The sequence below is a fragment of the Rhodofomes roseus genome, assembly GCF_022264815.1.
Source record: "Rhodofomes roseus strain CIRM-BRFM 1785 chromosome Unknown C8Q71scaffold_5, whole genome shotgun sequence".
NCBI lineage: Eukaryota > Fungi > Basidiomycota > Agaricomycetes > Polyporales > Fomitopsidaceae > Rhodofomes > Rhodofomes roseus.
In genome coordinates this window covers 274,777-301,687 of record NW_025952961.1, presented here as the reverse complement: position 1 = coordinate 301,687, position 26,911 = coordinate 274,777, and the positions used below count along the sequence as shown (strand labels likewise).

At 55.9% G+C, this 26,911-nt stretch overlaps 10 protein-coding genes across 10 annotated transcripts; 7 read left to right on the top strand and 3 right to left on the bottom strand.

Annotated features, from left to right (window-relative positions):
* Positions 1 to 702: 702 nt before the first annotated feature.
* Positions 703 to 3,162, top strand: C8Q71DRAFT_855093 (uncharacterized protein; the record flags this gene model as incomplete). The annotated part of the gene is made up of 3 exons (XM_047927141.1): positions 703 to 892; positions 957 to 1,023; positions 1,107 to 3,162. 3 exons carry the CDS (start codon positions 703 to 705, stop codon positions 3,160 to 3,162), a joined length of 2,313 nt encoding a protein of 770 aa, XP_047781432.1.
* A 3,669-nt stretch (positions 3,163 to 6,831) lies between these two features.
* C8Q71DRAFT_677175 (uncharacterized protein) lies at positions 6,832 to 7,410 on the top strand (the record flags this gene model as incomplete). The annotated part of the gene is made up of 1 exon (XM_047919719.1): positions 6,832 to 7,410. A coding segment is annotated over one exon (579 nt), but the record flags the coding sequence as incomplete, so codon positions are not given.
* Positions 7,411 to 7,587: 177 nt separating this feature from the next.
* C8Q71DRAFT_703029 (uncharacterized protein) lies at positions 7,588 to 8,703 on the top strand (the record flags this gene model as incomplete). Its single annotated transcript, XM_047920288.1, has 1 exon — positions 7,588 to 8,703. The coding sequence occupies one exon, from the start codon at positions 7,588 to 7,590 to the stop codon at positions 8,701 to 8,703; it is 1,116 nt and encodes a 371-aa protein (XP_047781430.1).
* A 3,052-nt stretch (positions 8,704 to 11,755) lies between these two features.
* On the bottom strand, positions 11,756 to 13,961 carry C8Q71DRAFT_462244 (uncharacterized protein). The gene is made up of 4 exons (XM_047918693.1): positions 13,632 to 13,961; positions 13,209 to 13,575; positions 12,189 to 13,161; positions 11,756 to 12,134 (listed from the first exon to the last, which is right to left on the bottom strand). The coding sequence occupies exons 1-4, from the start codon at positions 13,849 to 13,851 to the stop codon at positions 12,036 to 12,038; spliced, it is 1,659 nt and encodes a 552-aa protein (XP_047781429.1). The 5' UTR covers positions 13,852 to 13,961; the 3' UTR covers positions 11,756 to 12,035.
* A 316-nt stretch (positions 13,962 to 14,277) lies between these two features.
* On the top strand, positions 14,278 to 16,334 carry C8Q71DRAFT_462231 (uncharacterized protein). Its single transcript, XM_047918692.1, has 4 exons — positions 14,278 to 14,606; positions 14,660 to 15,029; positions 15,079 to 16,048; positions 16,100 to 16,334. The coding sequence occupies exons 1-4, from the start codon at positions 14,324 to 14,326 to the stop codon at positions 16,199 to 16,201; spliced, it is 1,725 nt and encodes a 574-aa protein (XP_047781428.1). The 5' UTR covers positions 14,278 to 14,323; the 3' UTR covers positions 16,202 to 16,334.
* Positions 16,335 to 18,136: 1,802 nt separating this feature from the next.
* On the bottom strand, positions 18,137 to 18,713 carry C8Q71DRAFT_676592 (uncharacterized protein; the record flags this gene model as incomplete). The annotated part of the gene is made up of 2 exons (XM_047919714.1): positions 18,137 to 18,237; positions 18,458 to 18,713. Coding segments are annotated over 2 exons (357 nt in total), but the record flags the coding sequence as incomplete, so codon positions are not given.
* Positions 18,714 to 19,548: 835 nt separating this feature from the next.
* C8Q71DRAFT_462177 (uncharacterized protein) lies at positions 19,549 to 21,680 on the top strand. Its single transcript, XM_047918691.1, has 4 exons — positions 19,549 to 19,863; positions 19,917 to 20,280; positions 20,329 to 21,301; positions 21,361 to 21,680. The coding sequence occupies exons 1-3, from the start codon at positions 19,644 to 19,646 to the stop codon at positions 21,251 to 21,253; spliced, it is 1,509 nt and encodes a 502-aa protein (XP_047781426.1). The 5' UTR covers positions 19,549 to 19,643; the 3' UTR covers positions 21,254 to 21,301; positions 21,361 to 21,680.
* A 1,280-nt stretch (positions 21,681 to 22,960) lies between these two features.
* Positions 22,961 to 24,323, bottom strand: C8Q71DRAFT_905184 (uncharacterized protein; the record flags this gene model as incomplete). Its single annotated transcript, XM_047928890.1, has 4 exons — positions 23,971 to 24,323; positions 23,698 to 23,917; positions 23,306 to 23,645; positions 22,961 to 23,255 (listed from the first exon to the last, which is right to left on the bottom strand). The coding sequence occupies exons 1-4, from the start codon at positions 24,184 to 24,186 to the stop codon at positions 22,961 to 22,963; spliced, it is 1,071 nt and encodes a 356-aa protein (XP_047781425.1). The 5' UTR covers positions 24,187 to 24,323.
* Positions 24,324 to 24,517: 194 nt separating this feature from the next.
* Positions 24,518 to 25,310, top strand: C8Q71DRAFT_702888 (uncharacterized protein; the record flags this gene model as incomplete). Its single annotated transcript, XM_047920277.1, has 2 exons — positions 24,518 to 24,725; positions 24,781 to 25,310. The coding sequence occupies 2 exons, from the start codon at positions 24,518 to 24,520 to the stop codon at positions 25,308 to 25,310; spliced, it is 738 nt and encodes a 245-aa protein (XP_047781424.1).
* An 822-nt stretch (positions 25,311 to 26,132) lies between these two features.
* On the top strand, positions 26,133 to 26,690 carry C8Q71DRAFT_702338 (uncharacterized protein; the record flags this gene model as incomplete). Its single annotated transcript, XM_047920247.1, has 1 exon — positions 26,133 to 26,690. One exon carries the CDS (start codon positions 26,133 to 26,135, stop codon positions 26,688 to 26,690), a length of 558 nt encoding a protein of 185 aa, XP_047781423.1.
* Positions 26,691 to 26,911: the final 221 nt, after the last annotated feature.

Sequence of the window (26,911 nt, the reverse complement as noted above, 5' to 3'; positions counted from 1 at the left end):
CCCTCCTACGGCCCAACCTGCGAATAACTCGAGCGAAGCCAACCGCGCGAACCCCCACACTAACCCAGGCAGGATGAGTCTAGATCAATCTCTTCTGCTCACTCCCATTACTGTATCTTCGAGACACGTACCTCACCCATCTTACGACCTCTCAATATAGTTCCCGGTCAATACCCGACACAACGGTCTGGGTAGCAGTGCGACGCCACTGGACCCTAGGGCACTGGCCCGTGTCACTCCAGACGACGCGAGCTCCAAGCCTTACCACCTTGGGGATCTACGTGACTGGCGAATCTCGCGGACTTCACACCGAAAAGGACTGAGGCAGGCCCACCGTATGTAAAAGAACCGCATCCCATTCATTTACATCGTATATTGGATATTCTGACGGCGTGCACCCATCGCAAGGATCATCCCCTTAATCCTCCCAACACCGTCGCCGCCCCCGAACACCTAGTCTTGTGCACCCACACCAGCGTTCCACTAAGCTCGACCGACCGACTGCACGACATACCATTGTGACAACTATAAAGAAACAACTCGAACCCGACGAGCGCTATCACTGCCCTGGTGACCCCTTGCTCCTGCTTTTCGCTATCGCCTCGCTCTCGCTGCTCTTAGCTTTCAAACCTGTCTGCTCTCCTTGCTCTTCATTGCCCGTACATACCGTCTATAACCGTAACCAACAAAGCCCAAACCAGAATGCTGTATACTCCGCTTCCGAATGACGAATCCGCCAACAGCGTTCCTTTGACGCACCAGCAGTCACTGAGCGACCAGGTCGACGCGGCCAACTCCCTAGCCTTAGACGCTAGCCAGAGATCGCTGAGCCCCACGACGTACCACGAAATGACATCGTCCTCGCCGTCAGCCAGACGCTCCCCGGGCATCTGTGAGTGTGATAAACGATCGAGTATAAACCCAGACCCCTTATAGTCACCATCACGCCCTTATAGCCTACGCTGCGATGGCTGCTCGATCCCCCTCCCCGCGTAGCCCTGCCAATAACGAACACGCTACCATGTCAGTATTGACTCACACGCCTCTAAGTACAAAGTTTTCTGACACACACTTGCAACCCCACCCTCCCCTACACCCCTCTATAGTGCCGTCGCGCCACAGCCTCCGCCTCCGTCCCCACAGGACGATATGGAGAGCTTCCCGCCCCTCGCCCCGCCGGCGAGCCAGACCAACCAGGGCGCCGGTTGGACGCTTGTTACGAATAAGAAGAAGGTTGCCGCCTGGAAAGGCAAGGGACGCGAAACGGCAGCCCGTCGTCGAAGGGCCTCCCTCTCTGACGACGAACCCACCGTCAACCTGTCACCGGAGATAGAACTGGGCGTCGAACCCCGTAAGCGACGCCGTGTTGCGGACGACACTGGATCCGATGCCGATCCTATGCCCACCCTCCGTAAACAGAACCCGCTGCCAAAGCGTTCCTCTCCTCCGACATCTACGACGCGCCGCCCACCTCGCCAGTCCTCACCGACTGACTTCATCCTCCACGGGAAGCCGGTCTGGACCAAGGGCCCTCCCTCGTCTAAACCCGCTAAGGCCCCGGTCACGAATGACAATATCGACATTGACTTCGCAATGGCGTCGGACTCTGACCCGATAGAGCCGCTACTCTTCCCAGCCAGTGGCCTATCCACCTCTGCGTCTCCAGCCCCGTCCTACCGCCAGGCTGGACCATCGCGGATCCCTCGCATCACTGCCGCGAAGTACACGTCTCGCATGGCCCACGTTCCTACTGCTAGAACCACGTCTTTGTTCCCTCTTCCTCCCTCGTCCCTTCCACCGGGAACTCCACGCACACCGGCTAAAGCCAGTAGGCCTCATCGTCGGTCTCCCTCTCCGTCAGCGCCATCTCGTAACAGACGCAGACCCAAAGCACGTGACACATCTAGCAGCACGGACGACGCATCCTCCTCGCCCCTGTACCAGCCCCGCTCTCCTCCCGAGATCGAGATGGCGGACGCGTCCCAGCCGGTCGGCCCATCTCACCCTACACGGAACGGCATGCGTCACGAACAAGGACGCCGCTCGACTGCTGCCGCTGGCGCACCGCCTCAACGACCAGCCACCCGTCGCCCCGACACGCCGCCTCTGCCCTTCGACGTCGACACCCTCGACGCTGACATCATCATACCAGCCGTAGACTCGTGGCATGAAGTACAAGGCGACGCAGCTGACTGGAAGAAGGAAGGTATGGCCCCGGTGCAGAGGAAGACGTGGGACGAGCTCGACCTCGCCGGACCTTCCCTCGCGATGATGATCCCGAATCACGGAACTGAAGAGCCGGGAGGCCATCTTCGTATCGAGCTGATGACGCAGGTCTTCCATAACCACCTTCACGTCCCTGGTGTCTCTATCCTCTCCGGGTACTCTCTGACCGGCTTTCACGGCATGAATGAGGCGCCGTACTGGTATCTCGGCCAGGGCATCCCTATCCACGTCATCGCCGCCTTGGTAAACCTGGGTTGGCTGAACTTGTCTAACATCACCCTTCACTTCGCCTTCTGGCGCGACCACAACCCCCACCTGTGCGCGATGTTTCGACAGGTCTTTCGCTTCGGAGCTCAGTCGAAGGAGGAATACAATGAACTCGTACGCCGCGAACTCCTGGACTCCGATCTCTACGACATCCTCTTTGACGTGCTTACTCGTGATATTGATAACGATGGCATGTGGAGCGGCCCCTCCCGGCTCGAAGCCATCACCGAGATCCTCGACTCGGTCGAGGTCGAGATCGTCACGTGCAAGGTAGGCCAGACGTACGAGCAGGTAGCAGTCATCTATGTCAAGCCCCCCACTGCCGACAGACGTGACTGGCGCGCCTTCGCCAACCGGATTCAGAAGCACCTCTTCGGCTCTGATGCGGGCGGCCACCCCGAACCATTCCTCGAGAAGCTACGCTGCAGCTACTGCCACTCCCTGGGCCACAACGCTGTACACTGCCACGTTCGCGACACGCCTGGGTGGCATGCCTCTCCGCTGCGCCTACCCTACCAAGTGGCCCCCCTGCCAAATCAGATGAACGCTGTGGCGACTGGTGGAGGCCGTGGCCGAGGCAACGGCAGAGGCAATGGACGCGGAGGGGGACGAGGCAACGGCCGTGGCAGAGGCGGCCGTGGTCGCGGTGGTGGCTATGCCAACTACTAAACGTGTCCCTAGCACACATACTGTACTACCACGGTAAATTCTGGCGGCCTCAACGCTATGCTCTTCCAATCTGATGCGCATGTAACTTTGTAACACTTCCCGAGTACGACTCTTGTACTATGACATAGCCTGAGCTCGTCCAAATGTGAACATCATGAACGACCGCTTCCCGCCACTGCGAACCCTTATCTTTCGCTACTACCGTTCACGCGCGCACGGTGCGTACATACCTGAGTTGCCCAAATATACTGGCCGTTTTGACGGGACAGGAAAGCGCTCACTTGTACGTTCCCAACGACCTGTTTTCAAGTGGGCACTCCGAGACTTGCCCAGCCGAGAGGCTTAAGCGACATTCCCTCCTCAGTGAGAGAATTAGCATGTCACCTGAGAGGCTCAGGAGCAGTCCTCCGCCTGTCGTGAATCGCTGTAGCGACAGGTTCGATAGCAGCGGCTACAAACTACAACACACCTACTCATACGGACGTACACCTGGCAAACGGCTACTCGCCCTCCCGACAGCAAGGGAACTTGTCGTTTCCTGCCCGGACAACTCCCGATGACCTGTCGGTAGGATCGGACGGCAGGACAGTCCTCCAAAACACTGGCACCAAGCCGGGTGAGGAGGATGGTTCACATCACCTCGACGAAGGCAGACCTAAGGAGAATAAGAAACACAAAGGACGAAATACAAGAGCTACGTTACGTGTCGGAACGCTCAATATCAACGGCAAAGGGAGCCTGAGCGGCGATTCTAACAACAAGTGGAACGCCTTAAACCAGCTACTCAGAACTGAAAGGATAGGAGTCCTAGCTATCCAGGAAACACACCTTAACGAGGCCTTCGTCGATAGAATACACTCGTTATACGGTAGACGGATGCTGGTGATATGCGGAAACTCAACGACGGATCGCGCAGGAGGCGTGGCCCTAATCCTGAATCGTGAAATGGTTGATACAACCAACGTTGAACACACGACAATCATCCCCGGCCGTGCCATGACAACTACAATGCACTGGCATTTAGAGAACAAGCTAACCATACTTAATGTATATGCACCAAACGACCCGATTGCCAACGCGACCTTCTGGGAAACCCTCTCCACATTCTACTCTAAGAAACATAAACTGCCAGACATCGTACTCGGAGACTTCAACATCGTAGAAGAACCTCTTGACCGCCTGCCATCACGCGACGACGCACAACCTGCTGTTGAGTCCCTACAACAACTACTAACCCGCCTTAGAGTTAAGGATGGCTGGCGACTCACCAACCCCTCACAGCGAGACTTCTCCTTCCCCCAACGAGCGTCTCTAACACGGTCTAGGCTGGATAGAATCTACACCACAGACGCTATCCTGAAGTCCTCACAAACCTGGGAGCTGAGAACGAGCGGCGTACCCACTGACCACCGTCTCGCCCTAGCCGTATTGAGCACGCCCCAATCACCATTCATCGGCAAAGGAAGATGGACACTCCCAGTTGTCCTTCTGCAAGACACGAACTTCCTAGAATCGGTATCAGTACTTGGCCAGAAGTCACTGATCGAGATGAAGAACATGACCGATACCGGCACTCGCACGAATGAACACAACCCGCAGCGAACCTATAAAGCGTTTAAGACCAAAGTGATAAGCACAGCGAGGGACATAATGAAACGTCGGGCCCCCAAACTCGATGCTGCAATTCGCAAGCTTGTGGAATCAGCTGAGCTAATCCAAGGCGACGCGAAGTACGAAACCAGCGCCGCTCTACGTACCGAGGTTGAGGTCATAATGGACCGCATTGAGGAACTGGAAAAGAAGCGATACCGACACATCAAAGAGGCATCCTCAGCCCGCTACGCCCTGAACGCTGAAACGCTGAGCAAGTACTGGTCCAACATTAATAAGGACCGTACCCCGAGGGATGTGATCTACCTCCTTCGTGACCCCAATACCCAGAAATTCATCCATCGATCTGACAAGATGGCAGAGTTAGCTAGAGACTACCATGATACTGTACAATCTCGTGGCGACGATGAAACAGACCCTGTCACACGAGCTGCAGCCATATCCATAGCTGCTGACCACATACAGATGCGTCTTGACCCGTCCGATGGAGACACATTACGCTCTCGAGTCTGCAAAGAAGACATTAAGAACGCTCTTAGAAAGACCCAAACCGGTAAAGCAAGCGGACTGGACGGCATACCTTATGAATTCTGGAAGGCTTTCCTGCCCTCGAACGATCAAGATGATGAAGACGATACCTTCAATAGCATCAAACTCCTCCAATGCGTCTATGAAGACATTGAGAGCTTCGGCATTGACCAGACCTGCGGATTCGCGGACGGGTGGATGTGCCCGATCTACAAAAAGAAGGATAAGAGAGATATCAGCAACTATCGTCCTATCACAGTACTCAACTCCGACTATAAACTCTATACAAAGATACTCACCTATAAACTGGGCACCCTGGCAACGACGCTGATACACCCGGACCAGGCAGGCTTCATCCCCGGTCGCCAGATCTCGAACCAAACACAGATATGTAGGACTATGGTAGACTATGCTGAAGCTGTTGAAGAGAATGGAGTGATTGTCGCCCTAGATCAGGAGAAGGCGTATGACAGAATTCGTCATGACTACTTATGGGACATCTTGAGAGCCATAGGCCTGCCAGAATCCTTCATCAAACGAATACAAGACTTATACAAACACGCCACGACTGTAGTCATGATCAATGGTGTACTGAGTAAACCGTTCCTTGTAATCCGCGGAGTCCGACAAGGCGACCCCCTCTCTTGTCTTCTGTTTGACCTGGCAATTGAACCGTTAGCATGCGCCCTACGTCGATCCAACCTACATGGTTTCAGAATCCCAGGAGTGACAGAACGCCTTATTACATCGCTCTTCGCCGATGACACGTCGACCTTCTTAGCGCAGAATGATCGGTGGTCCGATCTCTGGCTCATCCTCGAAGAATGGTGCTATGCATCTGGCGCGAAGTTTAACAAAGGAAAGACCGAAGTCATGCCGATAGGCACCCCCGAATATAGACTTCAGGTAGCCGCAACTAGGCGCATCGACCCGACCTCTGACGACCACCAGATCCCCGACTTCGTCCACATCGCCAATGACGGCGAACCGATACGGATCCTTGGAGCTTGGATTGGAAATAGGACGAATGAGGCAGCCATATGGAAACCGACCATGGAGAGGATCAGCAAGTTCCTCGACCGATGGAACCGATGCAACCCATCATTTCGAGGAAAGCGTCACATCATACAGATGGGCCCCGGAGGCATCACCCAATATTTGACAACGGTCCAAGGAATGCCGACCCAAATCGAGAACGAGCTCACAAAGATGATACGCACCTTTGTATGGGGCAAGGACAAGGCACCGCTTGTAAACCTCGACACGCTACATCTCCCAATGTCGGAAGGAGGCCTAGAAATACTTGACATAAAGATGAGAAACGAGGCAATTGAACTTATGTGGCTGAAACGATACCTAGACCTCACCCCCGAACGACCAACGTGGGCCTTCATAACCGATGCCCTGATAGCCCTGCACGTAAACAAATCAGCGGGTGCTATCCAAAGCTCAGCGCAAATCAATACCTTCCTTCAGAACTGGCACCCGTCCATCCACTCGAAATCAGCACTCCCACCCTACATACGAAGAATGCTGAAGGTCGCGAAGTCCTACAACGCTTCCTTCGGCGCCATCAAGTTGAGCAAGGACCTAAAAGCGCAACTACCGATCTGGTACCACCTCAACGCTTCCAAGCGACTACGCCGCCTCGATAACACCCTCCTAAGCAAATGCCTACGTCAACACCATAACATTATCCACGTCGCGGACATCATGCTCTTATCCCAACACGATTTCATCCCCATGAACGGCGAGTCTGACGACACACAATGCAACTGTACCTCATGCGCGCTGGCAACAGCCTCGGGCTGTAGACACCCACTAAAATGCATTGACGCAGCAAGACGGATCCTATACGCACTTGACTATAAGTGGGACCCATACGCTGACTCACCCAATGACGGCTTGTCCCTCACACAACACCGCAAAGACTCTAACGCTGAGGCCCTAGACAATGACGGCGAAGTAGTCTTCAATCCGTCTGTGACCGAAAGGGGAGGTATAGCGGAAACCTTCAGGCTCTTCGTCAAGTCTACGAACCTCGCAAACCCGCCCGCAGTCAGGAAGAAACACGGTATACAGGTCACTAGAGAAATGATAACGATGTATATCTTTCCACCAGCTAAGAAACTGAAACACACACCGGACGGCGTGCCTAGAGGCTGCGGCATCGCACTGTTCCAACGAAAACAGCAGACCGCGGCCCAACTCCTCCAGCCAATCGAACACTCTGAGGATATGATGACCAGCGGGGAAATTGCAGCTGCGATCTACTCAGTACAACTAATGCCTAAAGATGTGCCCATCACCTTTGTATGCACCACAAAGTTCCTACGCGACACCCTGTGTAAGAACCTTGAACAATTAGAGAACACTGACTGGCTCGGGATGAGCAATAAGTATGCACTAACATCGCTGGTTAACACCCTACGTCAGCGTTGCGCACCAACTGCCTTCAGAATGGCGAACTCACCTAACGATACGAAGCTTATAAACCTAGGCCGTCGCGGAGCACAGCAGCTAGCTAGAGAACGAGGAGCGCAACTTGTGATCCCCAACCTAGATCCAACACTGGAGCTAACAGGAGCACGTCTATCAACTCTGACACAGAGAGTTGCTTACCGACTCATCCGCAACAGAAGAAACACCCCAGAACGGAGATCGACCGTTAAAACAGTACAGTCGGTGCTCCTATCCATCAAGGAAGACGTAAACGAGTATGCCACAACGCAAGACGTATGGCTGAGCTTACGAACGAAGGATATACGACTCCCGATAAGAGACTTCCTGTGGAAATCCCTGCATAATGCCTTCCGTTGTGGTAGCTTCTGGGAGAACATACCTAACTACGAAGACCGAGCAATGTGTCAATACTGCGGAACCACGGAATCCATGTCTCACATACTGGTTGAGTGTAACGCCCCGGGACAGGACGAAATCTGGCAAATGGCAGGTAAACTATGGTCAAGGAAGCAGGCCTTATGGGAGAAACCCAACCTTGATGAGATATTGGGCTCTAACCTACGACGATGGTTGTCGGTGAAGAAGAAACGACGCCTGTTTGTTGAGCGCCTATGGCGCATCCTAATATCTGAAGCCGCATACATGATTTGGTGCCTACGTTGCGAAAGATCAATCGAACATGCGGACGACGACAATTGGACTCACTCGACTGCAGCTATCAAAGCCCGATGGGAGTGTACCATAAACCGCCGCCTCCATCTAGACATAGCTATGACACACCGCCGCTTTGGACGACTAGCACTAGACAGAAATCTAGTCATTGGAACATGGCACGGCACCATAAACGACGAAATTGCCTTACCAGACGACTGGACGGTAATTAAACGGGTTTTAGTGGGTATTGATCCTCAGATATTCGACCTAGAGGCGAGAGGATAACTGAGTCCCACACTGACCTACCACGGTCGTGCGTAAATGCATTTTCTCCCTGGATAGCACAAGCGGGGAAACCCGCTGGCTGGCTGGGTAGCGGGGCTGACCAATTGTCAGTTGCCGACTCCCACATAAAGCCCTCCAAAAAAAAAAAAAAAAAAAAAAAAAAAAAGATACCACTGGGCCCTGGTTTTGAGCGGCATCAGCTCGTTGAGTTTGTCGGCATATCTTTTGGACAGCATCTGGGATTGGGGAATCCGCGGCGGAGGATATGTCCTGCGTTCGCTGTCGATGTAGATAGCGAAGACAAGTTCAATCCCGTAGTCATCGTCAATCAAGCACTCCATGAGGTTCGGCCACCACAGTTTGCCCACGATGTAATCGACAGCCGCATATGTGAGCTCCAGTTCGGTGTCAATCTCATCCATGGGCCATGTACAAGACCGAGCCGTCGAGATATCTGTTGGAGATGATCCTTGTCCACTACCCATCCGAGAGCCCAAGGATATGCGGACATGTTGAGTGCAGGTCGAATGCGACGGAGGCGGTTGAGATAGAGAGGCGCGAGTGAAATTGAGATGTTCAGCCACAGACGCGCTTCAAAGCCACAGTTTGAACGCGGTTGTGGCTGGCCAGCTGGCGCTAAGCCGGCCTCCACATTCAGCGTCGCACGAATGGGGTGCTCATTACGTAAGATAACGGTACGTCTAACTTAGGTTCTATGTACTAGGAGACGATGACCGGCTTGACGGATATGACGGTCACGGGTGTAGTGACGCGCGGCGAGGGAGCACACCAGCAGCCAGCCTCGTTATTTCCGAGTGAGCTTGGGATGTCAATTGCGAGAGAGTGAGAGAAGGGAATGAGCGAGGGTGTGGGGCGCAGCCCGCAGGGCTGCCCGACTCGAAGAGTGTGCCTGGACCTGAGGGGCAACGGGTGAGCCGCGAGGGCGGGTGGGTTGACACCGCAGCCCTGCGTATCCGTTGCCTCTGCTGGGCCGCAGGGTAGACACGTCGAGCCAAACAAAATGCACACATTGAGTTTGTCGTGGCGTGTGCTGCGTGAAGAGGGTGTGGAGGGTGGGGAAACGAGAGCTATTCGAAGCGCGTAGCGGCCGCGGGGCCTTCGAGAGTGGTCGTCCGAGTGGGCGCGCAGAGGAGAGCGATGCGCGCCTAAATCTCCTCCTGCGTGCGTAGACTCACTTCTACGCGACGCTCGTGCCTCGCTTCGCTTAGAGTCACATCTATGTACTAGGAGACGATGACCGGCTTGACGGATATGACGGTCACGGGTGTAGTGACGCGCGGCGAGGGAGCACACCAGCAGCCAGCCTCGTTATTTCCGAGTGAGCTTGGGATGTCAATTGCGAGAGAGTGAGAGAAGGGAATGAGCGAGGGTGTGGGGCGCAGCCCGCAGGGCTGCCCGACTCGAAGAGTGTGCCTGGACCTGAGGGGCAACGGGTGAGCCGCGATACCCAATATGAAGACGTCGAGTGCGGCGGCGCGTTGCGGCGAAGCCGTTACACCCAGTCCAGAAGCCGACGACCCTCGTCGTACGTGCTGTGCTCAGTGTGGCGCTCAAACTCACTAACACTGTGCCCCTCTCCGTATTTGAGGGGCCACTTGTGCCGGCTTTTCCAAGTTGCCCCCTGTCGGGCTGCCGGGCGTGCAGCGTGCCCCCAACCTTGGAACCGGGACCTGTCCTCGATGTGTGGGCGACAGTACTGTCGTCCACGGTCCGGGCCCCCTGGGATCTCGGTACTGGGTGATCGCCTCCGACACCCCTGTGCATTGCCACTGTGCTGCCCAGAGCGTCTGTTGGTGGGGACGACCACACTTAGTACTTGTGAGATGGGTGGACTGCACCCCGCGGCCCAAGGGTTCCGGTTCGCAGAGACCCGCCGGATGGGTGCCGCAACTGAGCGAACATCGCTCAGAGCATCGGCCTACCAATGCTCTCCCTGAGGTAGTGCTCGCGCCCGTCATCGGTGGCGGTGAGCGAGCTCCAGCAGTCGGGTGGCAGGTATAACATTGCACTCACGAAGAACAACTTGACGCAGTGGCTCAGCGTTGAGCGTGCGCTGAGCGCCGGAATGTGTTTGCGATGTTTGCGATGTTTGCGTCGTGCTGCATCTAGCGTGTATGCATGTATGCGTGTATGCGTGCTGCGTCCAGCCTGACTGCGTGTGATGCGTGACACGAGCTAGTACGCTCGTGCCGACACGAGCCAGTGTAAGTGTGTTGCGTGTTGCATGCTGCGTCCAGCCTGGCTGCGTGTGCAGTGTATGACACGAGCTAGTTAGGCTCATGCCGACACGAGCCAGTGTAAGCAGGTTGCGTGCTGCGTCCAGCCTGGCTGCGTGTACAGTGTATGACATGAGCTAGTAGGCTCATGCCGACACGAGCCAGTGTAAGCGTGTTGCGTGTTGCATGCTGCGTCCAGCCTGGCTGCGTGTGCAGTGTATGACATGAGCTAGTTAGGCTCGTGCCGACACGAGCCAGTGTAAGCACCGTGCTGCGTCCAGCGTGAGCGTACTCGGCAGGGCGGTGCCGCCAGCAGCGACCGGTACGCAAAATTGGGCATAGATGGAGTCTGACTAGTCTGACGGCCCAAACGGACGACAGCTGGTTGCTCGGCTGGGCGCTCCCGTCGAACGAGCTTCAGGCTCACGAAACAGAAACCGTACAACTCACTGAGAGATGCGCAGTGCATGGTACGCAGCCTGCTCTGATGTCTCGGACTGTGAGTTACAGCAGATGTATTCTGCTGTGTTGGCTGTCCTCGAGCTCCACGCGTTCGTGCGCAGTACAATCGTCTGGTCGTTGCTCACATGATCTCAGGCTTCGCAGCCGTTGGGATTGATGAGCGAAGGTTGTACCATAGTCTCTTGTAAGCTACAAGTGTCGTAGCCTAGTGGAAGAAAACGAGAGCTATTCGAAGCGCGTAGCGGCCGCGGGGCCTTCGAGAGTGGTCGTCCGAGTGGGCGCGCAGAGGAGAGCGATGCGCGCCTAAATCTCCTCCTGCGTGCGTAGACTCACTTCTACGCGACGCTCGTGCCTCGCTTCGCTTAGAGTCACAAGCATAGAGTGAAGTGAGACGCTTTTATAATCGTAAACCTTTGTACGTAGCCAGTGAGATCACGCATCGCACAATCACTAGACTCCGTCAAGGGAGCATAACAAGGGCAACTTATGAGCAACGGTCAAGCAACGATCGGAGTCCAGAAAACTGGAGTATCGTTCGAGGAACACATAGGTTATCCGAAACGGGCCAGAACGAACACAGTGCAGCCGACTCGTGAAGGCTTGCCGTCAACATAAGCAGGCAGTCTATAAATCTTACGGACTGGCTGGCGCCCACTCAACGCAGCGCGGCTTGTTGTCGATGTCTTCATCAGGTCTGCGCCCGAAACGTGGCTGAGGCACATAGCAGAACTCCTGTAAACAGCATGTGAGCACAGTGATTCAGGGGATCTGAGAGGAGACACTGACATTGATGGCGCACCCGGGCTCACAGCCCATCCAGACCGGCCAGTCCAGCCACTCAACCAGCCCGTCGACCTCGTCCCTCCACTTCGCCAACATCTCAGTCGCGACATCCCCAGTCTTCTCCTCAATATCGAAGGCGTCGCTCCATGCACTCGTGAGCACACGACAGATCTCGTGCAACACCTCGTCGAGTGCGTTGTGCAGGACATGCTCCTGCTTTGTGAAGCGCGACACAGGCAGGTGCGTTGTGAAGCTCGCCCGGCAGCCGCGCGCCATCTCTGCGAACCACCCAGGCTCGCCTACGTTCGCGCGCGGCATGTAGGGGATCAGCGACGTGATCAGCTGTGAGCGGACCGCTGCCGCCTGAGCAGACGCGTTCTGCGTCGGCTGGTGCAGAAGGTACCGTAGATACGGCAGCCGCTGCGAGAAGCGATCTTGTACCGTCTGTGCGAGACCCTGCCAATCCACGCCGCTCCGCTCATACGGTCCGCGCGAGAATATCTCCGAGATGTCTTCGCGCGCACGGGCGACGTCCGCGCCAGAGATGTTCGCCAGCCTGTACTGCTCGCGCGTCAGCTCGCGGCGCCCCTCGACGAGCGACGTAAACGCGGGGTCGAAGAAGGTTAGCATGCCCGCGGGCTCTACGCGCACGCGCAGGTCGCCGGGGAAGGACCCGTGCCAGCTGCCCGCGAGTTGCACAGATTGCGTGTCGTGGAGGCTGCCTTTCCAGCCCTTAGGCGGAGTGCTGGGGCTACCCCACGGACCACCGGGACCACCGGGTCTGCCAGGGCCACCGGGAGGACCTCCTGGTCCTTCAGGCTCATCTAGAGGTCCGTCCAAGGGTCCGTCGTGTCCGCCGATAGGTGGCTGCTCCCCACCGGGCCTTCGTCCAGGTCCCCTTGGCCCGCGAGTGGTGATGATGTTCAGCGCGGAGACGAGTTCGAGGCCCTGCTTGAAGTCACAGTACATAATCTCGCTGCGATATCCTTAGATCCGCTCATATGACGCAAGTAATTGACGTACAAGTCCCCCTCCATCCTCACGAATCCGTCAACACCATATTCCTTACCCCATTGACAGGCATCAATGAGGCGTTGCTGTTCACCAGGACCGGGCTCCCTCCCGGAATTATGGCCGAGGTCTCCCCAGATGAGGATGTCTTGAGTATCGTCAACGCCTTCCGCCTTGTCGCCACTGCATCCATCGAAGTAGACAAGCTTGAGATCGCGAGTGGTAGCGAACGTGAAGAGGGTGCCATTGTCTCCTCGCGTGAAGAATTGGGAATGCTCCGGGTCGAAGGCGATCCAGTCTGCCTCAGGGAAGACATCGCTGCCACGCCCATGGTAGAGAAGTGTTCCCGGAGGAATGTGAGCACGAACAATGGCGTGACCTACAGTTTGTTGTCTCAACTACTTAACACGCTCATGATGAGAAATGGTCACATACCGTAAGGGTATCTCGAATTCGGCCGCATCTGCATCAAGGATGCCAACGACTGGAACACGAGGTTCCCAGTCGCATCCTTGCTCAATCGTTCACTCCACGGCCGAGACCGGGGTGTCTCAGTCGGAAGGTTGCCCTTCAGAGGGAGCTGTTCAGGAACGTGTAGTCCAAGCACACCGGCAAGCGCAAGCAGGCGGAGGCTCAGTGTACTCGCCAAGTGCATGGCCGGGAGGAGATGAGGGGGGAACTCTGGTTCGCAAACAATCCATGGCGGTACTTATTCGTCGGTGGATGAGAGAGGCCTGTCAGACTCAAACTCAAAGTGTCTTGCTGCGCACAGAGACACGATCACGGTCGCCGGCGCGTCGCATTATACGTCCTGATCGGAGATCATCGGAGCACTAGATAAGATAAGCTGCGGTCAGGACGCAGCGCAGCCTGAGCCCGCTCAGTTGTCGTCGATGGCGACGAATTCATGCGAGAGTTCAGGTTTCCGACCAAGTCTTCAAAGCTCATATTGCGCCGTACAGAAAGACAGAGGTCGACAATGACCTGATTGAGGGCTCACCGGCACCACTGCCAATCAGTGGCCAGGAGCGCTCACAATTAAACGCGGTCACGAGATCGCGTCTGCAACCACTCTGAGTCTGAGCGCCCCGCGAGGACCATTATGTACATAAACGAGTCTTTTCGGCATGATAACGAACCAGGTGGCTGTATCACTCCATCTCCCTCCTATCTGCTCCTACGTATATGTTATGACATTACAGGTAGTGCTCGCGGCACTTTGTTGCCTCGTCATTCCATTGGGGGCGTATAGCCATGAACAGCACCCACTCTATTCATGCCGTCTTGAAGCTGAGGAACCAGGGTCTCTGCCATGGGACGCCCCGCTGAGCAAAGATGCGACTGGAAACCTCATATTCCATTCTCTTGCATCGCTCATGCAGATGAAGCCCAATTCCAGGTATCCGAACGGTATGTATAGTCTCCTTACTTCGCCGACGCAGGGTTGAACATGACTGTACAAGGCCATTCCATCGTCCAAGCCAGCATCCCTCCCGGAACGTTGCTCTACCACGGTCGAGGTGACAAAGGCTACCCGTACATGGACTGGTTGGCCTTCGACCCGGAACATTCCCGTATATTTGCGCGAGGCGAGAATGGCACCCTCTTCACCTTTAGCAGCACCCGCGAGCTGAAGCTGCTCTACTTCGACGGATGCAGCGCAAACAATCTCGGCAGCGTTACCGATGCACAGGACATCCTGGTCTGGGGCGAGGTGAATCACGGGCCCAGAGACCCGTGGGATTGGCAGTCTCAGGTCGATCGCATCAACGAGACGTGCGCGTGGGGCAGGCCGTACGGCGTGGACGGGTACATCAGGATGGAATTTGACTTGTACGTTCAGCTCGCCCCTCCGTGAGATGTGTGCTCAACGTTACATCAGTGAGATAATGTACTGCGACTTCTCCGACGGATTGGAGCTGGTTTCTGCCATGCCCGCGGTCAACGAAGGCGGACGCCCTCCTCCGCACGGTCCAGACAAACCAGATGATCGCACAGAGTCTGGTGTCAGTTTCACCGTGCCCGCATCGCCCTCGTTCGAACGACAGGCTACATACCACGGGTGGCACACATCCCGAGCAGACCTACGCAGACCTTACTTCCCACCCAACCCGCCTGAAGGCTGGAAAGGCACCTGGCCAGTCATCAACAACGCGATCCGACACGCTGGTAGCTGGCACAACGACTTTCCAGGTGACATCCGCGTGCACCCAGACCCCTCCACCCTCATCTCGTTTTACGACCCTGCGCTTACCTCGCTGGTCGCCGCACGCCGCTCCATGAGTCGTGACGACTACCGGCCGGGCAACATTTCCGCGGCGGACATGGCTCGTGTGCGCGCGGAAGTCGCGGAGATGATGCAGCGCGATGCCGGAGAGCGCAGCGGGGTAGACTGGCGGGGGCTCGCGACTGTCATCCAGGACCGATTCGGAGACCGTCTGCCGTACCTGCAGCATTTGCTCCACCAGCCAGCGACGAACGTGTCTGAGCAGGTCGCGAAAGCGCGCAAGCAGTTCTTTGACTCCCTTCTGCCGTATATGGAACGTCCGGGGCTGGGAGAACCGGAGTGGTTCGCGCAGATTGCCCGCAATTGCGCGACGAGGTTCACGGCGCATCTACCTGCTGAAAAGTTCACGAAGCAGGAGCGTGTCCTCCGGAACGCGGTTGACGAGGTCTTGCACGAGATATGTCGCGTGTTGACACTCGCTTGGACGGAGGCGTTCGACGTAGAGGAGAAGGGCCCTGACATCGCCGTTGCGCTGATGGAGAAGTGGAGAGGCCAAGTGGACGCACTGATCGAGTGGTTAGACTGGCCAATCTGGTTGAAGTGCGAGCCAGCGTGTGGTATATACGTGAGTGCCCAGGATCAGATCCTGCCCAGTACGCTGATGACCTTTGTACAGGAGTTCTGCTATGTACCACAGCGAGGATCGCCGTTCAACCCAGAGCCGGACAAAGACAGCGACCAGACACCGCGATGCGTTGCCATAGACAGTTCTTGGTGAGTCGTGGGCCGTTTGTATCTTCAATTTCCAGCGGTTTTTTGTTAGAAGTACGGTATGAATACCTATCTCATGTCTTGGACGTAGACTATTCATCGGGTTAGATCATGATTGGGAAGTGAGCATTTCTCGACCTAAGGATACAAACAGAGTAGCAGGCGGCAAGGACAGTCGTATAACATGATGGACGTGCGGAGCAGGATAATGATAGGTGACGTGTCTTACGCGTCCACAGTGGTAAGGGTTTGGTTCCACGCCACAACAGTGGGATGCGCCAGAACCTGGACAATATAAGCTTCAGGGTCAACGCGAGATTGAACTCGCGCACCTTCTTTGCATCGAAGTGTTTGACCTCCAATCCATCCAATGTAGTCGCCCGAGAAAGCGCAACGTACGCTTGTCCTAGGCACGGTTATCAGCTGGTGCTAGTATGCTGAGAAATGGGAGCATACCCTTCTCGAACACTTTGGCGAGATCGACTTTCACTCGCTCTAGGGTCTGCCCTTGCGACTTGTGAATTGACATCGCCCATGCGAGGATCAGCGGAAGCTGCATAAGTCAGATTAAGTACCTTTACCACGTTCTCGATTGACACAAGCACGCACCTGCGTCCGGCTGACTTGTACCTCGCCGTTCGGTAGCTCAACCTTGAACGACTCTGACATCACCATATGGCGGCGCATCCCGCCACCGGGCAGCAGGAAGTCTACCACGGGCATGAGCTGGCCAGTGAGCTTCGCTTCCTTCCCGTTCTTCGAGGACGGCTTCGCTGAGGATATCGGTTTGGAGTGCGTGCCGGACGTTTTCTTATCGCTTGGGTCATAAAGAGCTTCAGGGTCGGCAGCATCAGCGAACTTGATGATCTTGCCCACGGAACCATTCACGAGTGTTTCGTCGAGATTCTTGATGAGCATGACCTGAGGGCATACATCAATCCATGAGACTGCCAGTCGTGCAGTGCAATGTGCTAGATGTACCTGCGCGCCAACCTTCAGCGACAATGCACGAGGGACCATAAAGTTATTCAGCATCTTCTCGCGCTGCTGATCATCGTGCAGGGTCCCGCCGTCAGTAGCGGTGTATGTCTGTACTTGTGTATCCAAGCTCTGCATCCGCGTTGCGTTTGCACGATCGACATCTTGACGGAGCGGGAAGCTGAGGTCGTCAAGCATAGTCAGCGCTAGAATTGACATAGGGCTGGGCCGGCGACGCACAGTTCTGCCGCGGCAACGCCGTCTTCATATTCGATCTCCCGGTCGAGGCTCTTGAACCTCTCGATCGACCGCTGAGACAGCTGTCCATAACGCATCTCGTTGAGCATGTCAACGAACTCTGTAGGAAACATGAGCACTGTCTCGTAAATGATAGGCTTGACGTATGTTCATGTACCTTGGTCACGCTGACGGAACACTTTTGTGAGCTTGAACGTGTTGTCCTTGATTGTGTGTTTCCACATCTCTGCTTCGAACGCGAAGTTGACCTTTCCGCTCTTGTTGACGGGTGGTAGTTGGAAGAAATCTCCCGTCACAATGACCTTTCATACGGTGTCATTCAAGCTGTGTAGACGTTATTGTAGTTGCATCGGACTCACCTGAATACCTCCGAATGGTGTAGACTTCTTACGCATCATGCTGCCGATGCGGTAAAGTTTGTCGAAGAGCTCGCCCTCGACCATCGAGACTAAAAAAAATGCCATGATGTTATTACACTCCAAGCCCGGCGGCGGCAGAACGGACCTTCGTCAATGATAAGCACCTCAGTGCGTAGCCAGCGAGCGCTCGCCTTCTTGTTCTTCCTGATTCTCGTGACAAGGGCGTCGACGTTATCTTTCCCCAGGCCGATGCCGGCGAAAGAGTGGACCGTGACGCCACCAATATTGCAGGCCGCAATGCCTGAATCGACAAGGTTAATGAGGAGCGGGAGTGCCGCCAATAGGAACTGACCCGTCGATGCCGTGACCGCCACTGCGTCTTGCGTACGCGAGTATTTGCGTTTGAGGGCTGTGATGATTTCACGTAGGAGCACAGACTTGCCGGTTCCTGTCGGAACGACACAAGGGTATTAGGTCGGGAAGCATGTGGGGTGGCCATCTATCAGGTCGCGTCACGTCGCACGAAACGCTCCTAGATAGACTCAATGGGTCCAGAGGTGATATTGATGGAGGATATGCAGCACCGAGTATGATAAGAGGTCCTTCGACGCGCATATAGTGCATACAGAATACCGAGGGTCAAGCAAAATCATATGCATGACACTCACCTGCGCTACCGGTGTAAAAGAGACTCTTCCCCTCCTTCGCGAGGTTCAATATATGCGTCTGTTCCGCGCTGAGGACGACCTTTCCCGGCTTGCTACCTGCCTTGGAAGTCGTGGCTGCGGCTACTCTGAGCGTGGTCGTATTTGCTGACCGCGCCGAGCCAAACGTCCGAGACGACGTCTTCATAATGCTAATCTCCGGCTCTGCCCAGCTCGCAGGAAGCTGTCTTCGTTTAGCTGGTGGGTTCACGGAAGAGTCGTCCATATTCGATGGTCGCTTCTGAGAGCCGCCCCCAGAGCGGGCCATCTGCGAGGTCGCAATAGCTTGCTGAGACGAAGATATGTTGTCATTGAGAGCATCTTGGATGTCTTTCATGCGCTGCGAGATTCCCGTAAGCGTCTGCCGTGGAGGCGTTGGCGTCCACGGAATCGTGGTCGGGTCGGAGTCACCGACGGCAGAATCTTGGCTAGCTGGAGGAATACTGCTTGAGGAAAAGTCGCGTTTGACTGCGCGAAGTCCAGAGATAGGTTGTCGTCCCGTAGCCATGATGTATCTGGCGACCGATGAGTCGGGACGCGTTGGTAGTGGCAAAAGGGGCGACCGCCGCAGGCGCGCGTATTCAGTTGAATGACGCGATCACGTGAACGGTGTATCTCGATTCAACGCGCCTGAAACGCGCCCGGCAAGACCAGTCATTTCATAGGATCAATTTCTCATCCACCTATTAATGCCTACATGGGAAAACGACACCATGAGCTACAGAATACATACAAGGGGCTCGCGTCGGCTGAAACCCTCATGATGCACAGCGCACAGGCTGGACTAGTAGAACCCGTCCTTTTTTCGTCGGTAAGAGTCATTGTTCGAGTTCTCCTCAAGATCTGTACCCGGACGAGCCTCGCTCTGTACTATGCATTTTGAACTCACGCACGACATGGCTTGCACGGAATCAATGTCCCCGTCGACGATGCCGAACTCATAGACCGCTGTCGTGATATGCCCGGCTTATCTTATCGTATATGCTCCGATGATCTCCGATCCAACGACATGATCGTGGTCTCTCCGCAGCTGTTCGCGCGCAGCAACACGCTCTAACAGGCCCCTTATAGTTATACATCCATGGACAGATAAGTACCGTACCCATGCATTGTTTGCTACTCACAGTCCCCTCCCCGTTTCTTCCTAGCTATGCACTTGGCCAGTACACTTAGCCTTCGACTGCTTGCCCTTGCAGGTGCTCTTGGGCTGTATGTTCCTGAGCAGCTCCCTCTGAATAATGACCTTCGGACTGAGAGTCTACGCTCTCGGCCGTGGAATGAACGGCTGAGCGGCGATGCGACTGGGAACCTCGTATTCCAGTCGCTGGCATCCTTGATGCAGATGCGGCCGAATTCGAGGTACCCTTACGGTATGCCGTTGCTCTTCGTTCATGAATGTGATAGTCTAGACAACAGTCCGTAGGTCATAGCATTGTTCGCGCTCACATTCCTCCGGGTACCCTTCTCTACCACGGCCGTGGCAGCAACACGTTCCCCGAGGCAGACTGGATCGCCTTCGATCCAGAGCACTCCGAGCACTTCGCGTGGGGAGAAAACGGAACTCTCTTCACTTTCGCCACCACACGCGATCTAAAGCTCGTGTATTTCGACGGATGTAGCGCAAACAAGGCAGAAGGCGTTGTCGATACTCAGGACATCCTCATCTGGGGAGACCTCGGGCACACCGCCGGGAATGAGCACGGTGGTGAGCATGAACGTCTGATCGACGGTTGTGAATGGGCCAAGGAGTATGGCGTTGATGGGTTTGTGCGAATGGAGATGGACTTGTACGTGTTGTAATGCGCTCCCACACATCGAAGCTAAGCATGTTGCAGCGAGATCATATATTGCGACTTCACGCAGGGTCTTGAGCTGGTCTCCGCGCTAAATTTTATCAGCACTCCCCGTGGTGGACCCGGGCGGAAGCCGGGTGGTGAGCAGCCGCCAAACGGCGGGCACGGCGGACCCATGCATGGCCCTCTGGACGAAGTTAGCGGACCAGGTGGCCCTGCGGACGGGCCTGGTGGTCCTGGCGGCCCACGCGGACCCGGTCGTGGCAGCCCAAGCACTCCCCCAGAGGGCTGGAAAGGCAGCCTCCCCGACACGCAATCTGTGCTGCTCGCGGGCAGCTGGCACGGACCCTTCCCCGGCGACCTGCGCGTGCGCGTAGAGCCTGCGAGCATGCTGACCTTCTTCGACCCCGCCTTTACGTCGCTTGTCGAGGGGCGCCGCGAGCTGACACGTGAGCAGTACAGGTTGGCGAATATCTCTGGCGCGGACGTCGCCCGCGCGCGCGAAGACATCTCGGATATCTTCTCGCGCGGACCGTATGAGCGTAGCGGCGTGGACTGGCAGGGCCTCGCACAGACGGTGCAGGATCGCTTTTCGCAGCGGCTGCCCTATCTGCGGTACCTCCTGCACCAGCCGACGCAGAACGCGTCTGCTCAGGCGGCAGCAGTCCGCTCGCAGCTGATCACGTCGCTAATTCCCTACATGCCGCGCACGAACGTGGGCGAGCCTGCGTGGTTCGCTGAGACAGCGCGCGGCTGCCGGGCAAGTTTCACGACGCACCTGCCCGTGTCGCGCTTCACCGAGCAGGAGCATGTACTGCACAACGCGCTGGACGAGGTACTACACGAGATCTGCCGCGTGCTCGGAAGTGCGTGGAGCGAGGCGTTCGACATCGAGGAAAAGAGCGCGGACGTTGCGGCCGAGATGTTGGCGAAATGGCGGGACAACGTCGACATGTTGGTTGAGTAGCTACACTGGCCGGTCTGGATGGACTGTGAGCCCGGGTGTGCCATCAATGTTAGCATCGCAGATTCCACTCGTTCCAGTTGTTCTGTGCTTACATGTATTCTTTACAGGAATTCTGCTACGTACCTCAGCCCCGTTTCGGACGTAAACCTGGTGAAGACGTCGACAGCACACCGCGCTGCGTTGAATGGGCACCAGCGGGTCTATGACTCGACATACCCGATTGTACCCACTGCGATGGGATTACTATGGCGCTGGAGTCCGAGCCAGCGCGAAGTACTGTCACGGTGAAGTGTCACGGTGCGTCTCCTAGTCGACGACTCATATCTGAGGTTGTACGATTGTTACACGTGTAATGGATCAACGTCGGGCGTGATAGGATATTGAATATTTGCCTGCATGTACTGAAGGTTAGACGATACGTAGACACTGCCAAATGTGACTGACTGTCAGTGGCAGTGTCACCACTGTTGGGCCGGCCAGCCACAGCCGCGTTGTCACGTCGTGGCGTTGCCACAGACGCGTTTGTGGCTTGACATGACGGTCGACGCACCCTCTTCGACACGCTCCCACAACTCCCTCCTTTGCCCCCCAAACGATGACGTGGGTACTCGGATATGTCATCAACAGGCCCGTCTGTATAAGCCTCTCCACAGAGCTCAATCTCGCGCGAGAGGAGAACCCGAAGGACTTCCACCACGCGTACGCAGGCGTCGAGTACATCGCCCGCAGGACAGGTTGGCCCGATCTCCTGGAATGCTGGGTCGGCGGTACGATCGAGCTTGTATTTGCGATATACGTCGACTATCGTAAACGTGCCTATCTGAAAGGTCGGAGATGCTTCCCATCAAATATGCATACCGGCTGAACGACTGGATGCCAATCGAGAGCAATGCCAAGTGGTACCGCTACGACGACGGCACGTACAATCCATGGGACGGGGAACTCTTGGAGACTGGACATGAGCCCTGCTGATGATGTGTTCGCCGATTCGGACCGCTACACGTCGTACGGATCAGACGAGGAGGGCGAGGACGGGGAGGTGGAGTACGAGGACTATGATGAAGGCAACTATGACGATGAAGAAAACGAATACGAAGACGAGCACGAGGGTGTTTTGTATGAAGACGAGCATGTTGAGCCTGGCGAAGGTGGTATTGCTTTCGGCGAGGACATCACTGGGTCATTTGAGGTCCACATTCAGGTTGTGCGGAGTGTTTGCTCACACCTTCGCGCAGTGACTGTGACGGCAATGAACCCGTTGGTAATGGCCTTCAGGACATCGAGAACCAATTTGCCGACGAAGCCAATGGTGTGATGATCATCGCGCGCAACATGACAGTGCAATGTGTTTTGCATGATGAAACTTAGGTGCAACGTCGAGGCGGAGAATACCTACGTGCGTGTATTTCTTATCACAAGAAACTATCTGTCTGGTTTTAACCATTAATTGTCTACTCTATTCAAGGGTTGGAGGGCCCGCCGTCACGTTCATTGCTGCTGTGATCAGAGGTCGACACTTTGCTTCACACCAGCTTCACACAGCCACAACCGCGTTGTGGAGCGTTTGCCACAGTCTGAGATGAGTGGAACAGTCTGGGAACAGTACGGTAATTACAGAGGGTTTGACTCGGAGTATCGTTCCGCAACTTAATCAACGTTATACACGTCCTGAAGGTCGATCGATCCCCATTCTAGCCGAAATGCGTACTAGAATCCTGCTCGAGCTCTCGACAAAACAGCAGCCAGGAGGCCGGGGACGTCATTTGCTTGGACATGGGCACCAACGATGTCACCCACATCTTCCCTGAGACCTTCGATTTGTGCATCCGCTAGCTGTCTCGTATTGGGCACGAAAAGCAGGACGATGCGGATAGGGCGTGGTCGCGTGTCGGGAGCGGATGTCGGTGTAATCGAGTATGTCAGATGGAGCTCGTTCTCGGACACGGATCGGAAGGACTCGAGTGAATGAAGTGAGCGATGTAGTGCGAGTGACGCTGTGAACCTGAACCGCCTGTCAGTAATCTCTGATGGGAGAATCGCTCCGCGACTTACCAGTCGTATAATCCGCGCACTCGCCCATCCTGAACATCGGCCTCGCCTGCCCTGACAAGCTTCTCTGCATCTGCCCTCTCAATGCGGAGGCGCTCAACTTCGCGTGCCCCTTCCTTGACCTTGTCTTTGACATCGTCAATGGTCGCGTTGATCCCCTGGAGCTCGTCGTCTAGCTTTTGCATATCCTCCACTTGTGCGTCGAGCTGCGCGTTGGCCGACGCGACTGTGAGTCGCGGATGTGGATGTGCTTGTCGTAGGCGAGTGAGTTGTAACCGTGCATCGAGAATCTTTCGCGCAAGGTCGGAGGCTTCCGATGTGAGGGCCTTGGCCTTGTTGTAATCTGTCACAGAGTATATGGGTAACGCTCGCATATGCTATAGAGCGACACTCACCTTGCTCGACCAGAGGGGCGAGCGTACGAACGTCGCCATCCTTCTCTGCCAGCTGCGCCTTAGCTATCCGCAAGGCCTCCTTCTTCTGCTCGTTCGCGAGCGCCAGCCGTTCGTTGTCCTCGGCGTTGATATTCGGGGCATCGTCGCTTACAATCGTCTTGATATACTGGTCTTTTGCTTTCTGCTCGAGGTACTGCATCTTTAGCTTCCGCAAGAAGGCCTGTTAAGCTGGATTGTCAGTCACACATAGCAGCCGAATCGAACGTCACAGACCACTTGTGATGCGAGATGGACTCCGACAATGGCGGGGTCTGTGAGACCTGCTCTCCCCTGGAAGAGCTGTCCGGCATCTCCGTCAAGCAAGCTCTGTTTGTTATCAAATTGCTCTCGATAGTCGACAAGGCGGAACTGTGTTTGCTCGAGGGTTGTCTGCAATGCCCTTGCAGCTTCTAGCTTCGCAGTATGTTCACTTTCGCCTGGAGCAGGCATGTTTGGGCTGTCAATGATGTGTAGAATGCCCTGTATAACTTTAGCTGAGTATGTCGCAAGCCAATGCTGGGAGAGCAGCGAACTGCAGCAGTCGGGTTAAGAGAAGATGTCTGGAACCGTGTGGAACGCGTCGCGACGCGTCGGCGGCAGATTGAACACGTTCACGTGAGCTCAGATCTAGTGACCGATGCCATACGCCCACGTGATCGTGACGCGACAGGCGCAGCGCTCGCGTTTCGAACATGAACTTGAACCTTGATGCCCGCCGGTCAGTCCCCGTAGCCTCCACCCCCACACACCGCTCGAACCGCTCAGCAAGTCAGGACGTGAAATGGGATTCTTCAAGCGAATATTTTCTCTGGGCAGTGGCCGCCGCAAGAAGGACAAGCAGAAGCAGTCTCGCGGCCCGCTCGTGACCGACGCCGAGGGCCGCCTCGTTCGCTCTGAGGACCAGCTGCCGGATACCGATGCTACTCGCCTCTTGCGCTCTGCATCAGCACGCTGGGCGAGTACAGATGCAATCCAGTCACTTGCCCCGCGTACGTACCGACTCAGAGTAATGAGCGATTTGCGATTGACTGACGCTTTCACCAGCGTCCGTCAACCATCTTTCTGTCCCAGCATCGCCCGCACAATCGCTGCAAACCATTGCTAGTAGCCTCAAGCGCAGCAACACGTATTCCGTGCAGGTTCATGGTCGCACCTTGCACTCACGCACCGAGTTCCCCAACGCCAACCCTCGTATTGCGGACCGCAAGGAGCCTTACACGCCACGACAAGCTCACGAAGGACATGTAACCGACAAAGAAGACGCAGCACCTCCGCTGCCTGCCATGAAGACAGTGACGTACACGCCCCGAGACGAGAACCGCCTGCGCGCGTTGCGCAGAGATCCGTCCGTTCTCAGTTTGCTCAACATGTATGACAACCACGGACGGCTAGACGAACATGCCTTTTCAAACAGCCCGCCGAACTCAGCGCCCATCCACGAGGGTCGCGAGCAGACCAAACGCGGTGGATCAACCTTGCGTCAGCTACTGGGTGACACGGAGAAACGGGGCGATGCAACCGAAGCAGACATTTCTTGGGCAGACCGCTTTCTGCAGTACGTTCGACACGTCTAGTCTGCTCCTCGGAATAATGCTGACAACGCTCCCAGGGAAGCAGGCTCTGCCGTTTCTTCCACCACTTCACTTCCACTGGCCGCTCCTGACAACGCCGACAACGCTTTCATCCACGGCATCTCCGCTTGCAATGACCCAAGCTCGTCTACGGACGACTCTCATGAGCTTCTTGACGGTCATCCTGCGATCTCTTCCTTGGAGGTGGAGATTAGCGGTGCCAGCGAGGTTCTGGACCCAGATCAACCCATCCCCATTCCTACCGTCGACCATCCGGTCATGTCTCCGAAGACTCCGCAGCAGGCGAATCACGTCTTTGGTTTCCTGAGCGAACGCCGTCGCTCAGTGCGCTCGCGCACAGAGTCATTATTTGGCCTCTCGACAGCCACTCTGCCGCAGCTGGAGACCGAATCCGGCTCGAGTCAGCGTTCGCAGACCACGTCAGACTCAACCCCGCAAACACCGACCTGCGAGGAGTCACACTGGCAGACCAATATCTCGCACGCCGAGGTCAAGACTGCTACTGTGGTGAAACTGTCCACTGCCCCCGCCGCTGTCTGTAATCAGGCTATTATCGGGTCCAAGGCGCCTGCGCAGGTGACTGCACCAGCCGTCGCTGGACCACCGGTGGAGAAACCGGAATTCCTCGAGTACTCTGAGCTGCGGCGCGCAAGAACGGGCTCGTCGGTACATACCAACATCACACACAGGGGCAGCATTGCCCAGCCCTCCCGCATCCCACGTGGCCCTCGTCCTCGGCGTTCGAAACAGTCGCTCAGTCGTGATACCCGGCATTCGCAAGTCGACTTACCGCTCGACTTGCAGATGAAACTCGAGAATACAGCTGCAGACACTCAGCTGGGCAGAGCAGCATCAGCGCAAAGTCAGCGCCCCGATGGGCTGTATGGACCCCGCGGCGCCGAGTCCTCTCAGAGTGTCGATACCTTCACGCCCGTGGTGCCGCGCAAGCACCGGCGTAGCGCTTCGCGTGCCTCCCTCTTGAACGATTCACCTGAGGAGGTTCCTCCGCCTGTACCCCCGAAGTCTGCTGCCTCGCGCCAGCAGCGCAGTGCGCCCAGGAAAAAGCCGCCACGCATTCGGGACGATGACAAGGAGAACAGCGATGTCTCCCCGAACCCGAGTCCCGCGTTAGCACGCTCGAAGACAGCGTTGTTGTCTGGAACAAGTGCGGCCGGACCTACGACACCCACGCGTGCTCGTTCCGTGCTTGATGCACGGTACCTAGCGGATGGACCTTCGCCTGCGTCCTCATCGGAGTTGTCACCCGTTGCAAAGGACATGATGGCCAACCTTCGCAAGCAGCGCTTGCAAATTCAGAACGTCGCGCGAAGGTCCGGCAGGGGCCTGCGCTCGGCGTCATAGTAGTCATATTTATCGGACCTTATTCGCTTTGCACTAAAATCGCTTTCGTCGTGTTCGTTCGTCTCTCGGCTTCGTTGTATTGATGTCCTAGGTTTACCGGTACCAGGGTTGACAGCAACCTTTGTTCCGTATTGTATTTGTTTTTAGGCATGAGCACGTATGCATCACGTACGCAGTTTTAGCTGTTCTCCGACTTCTTTATGAGTTTCGCATGTCTTCCA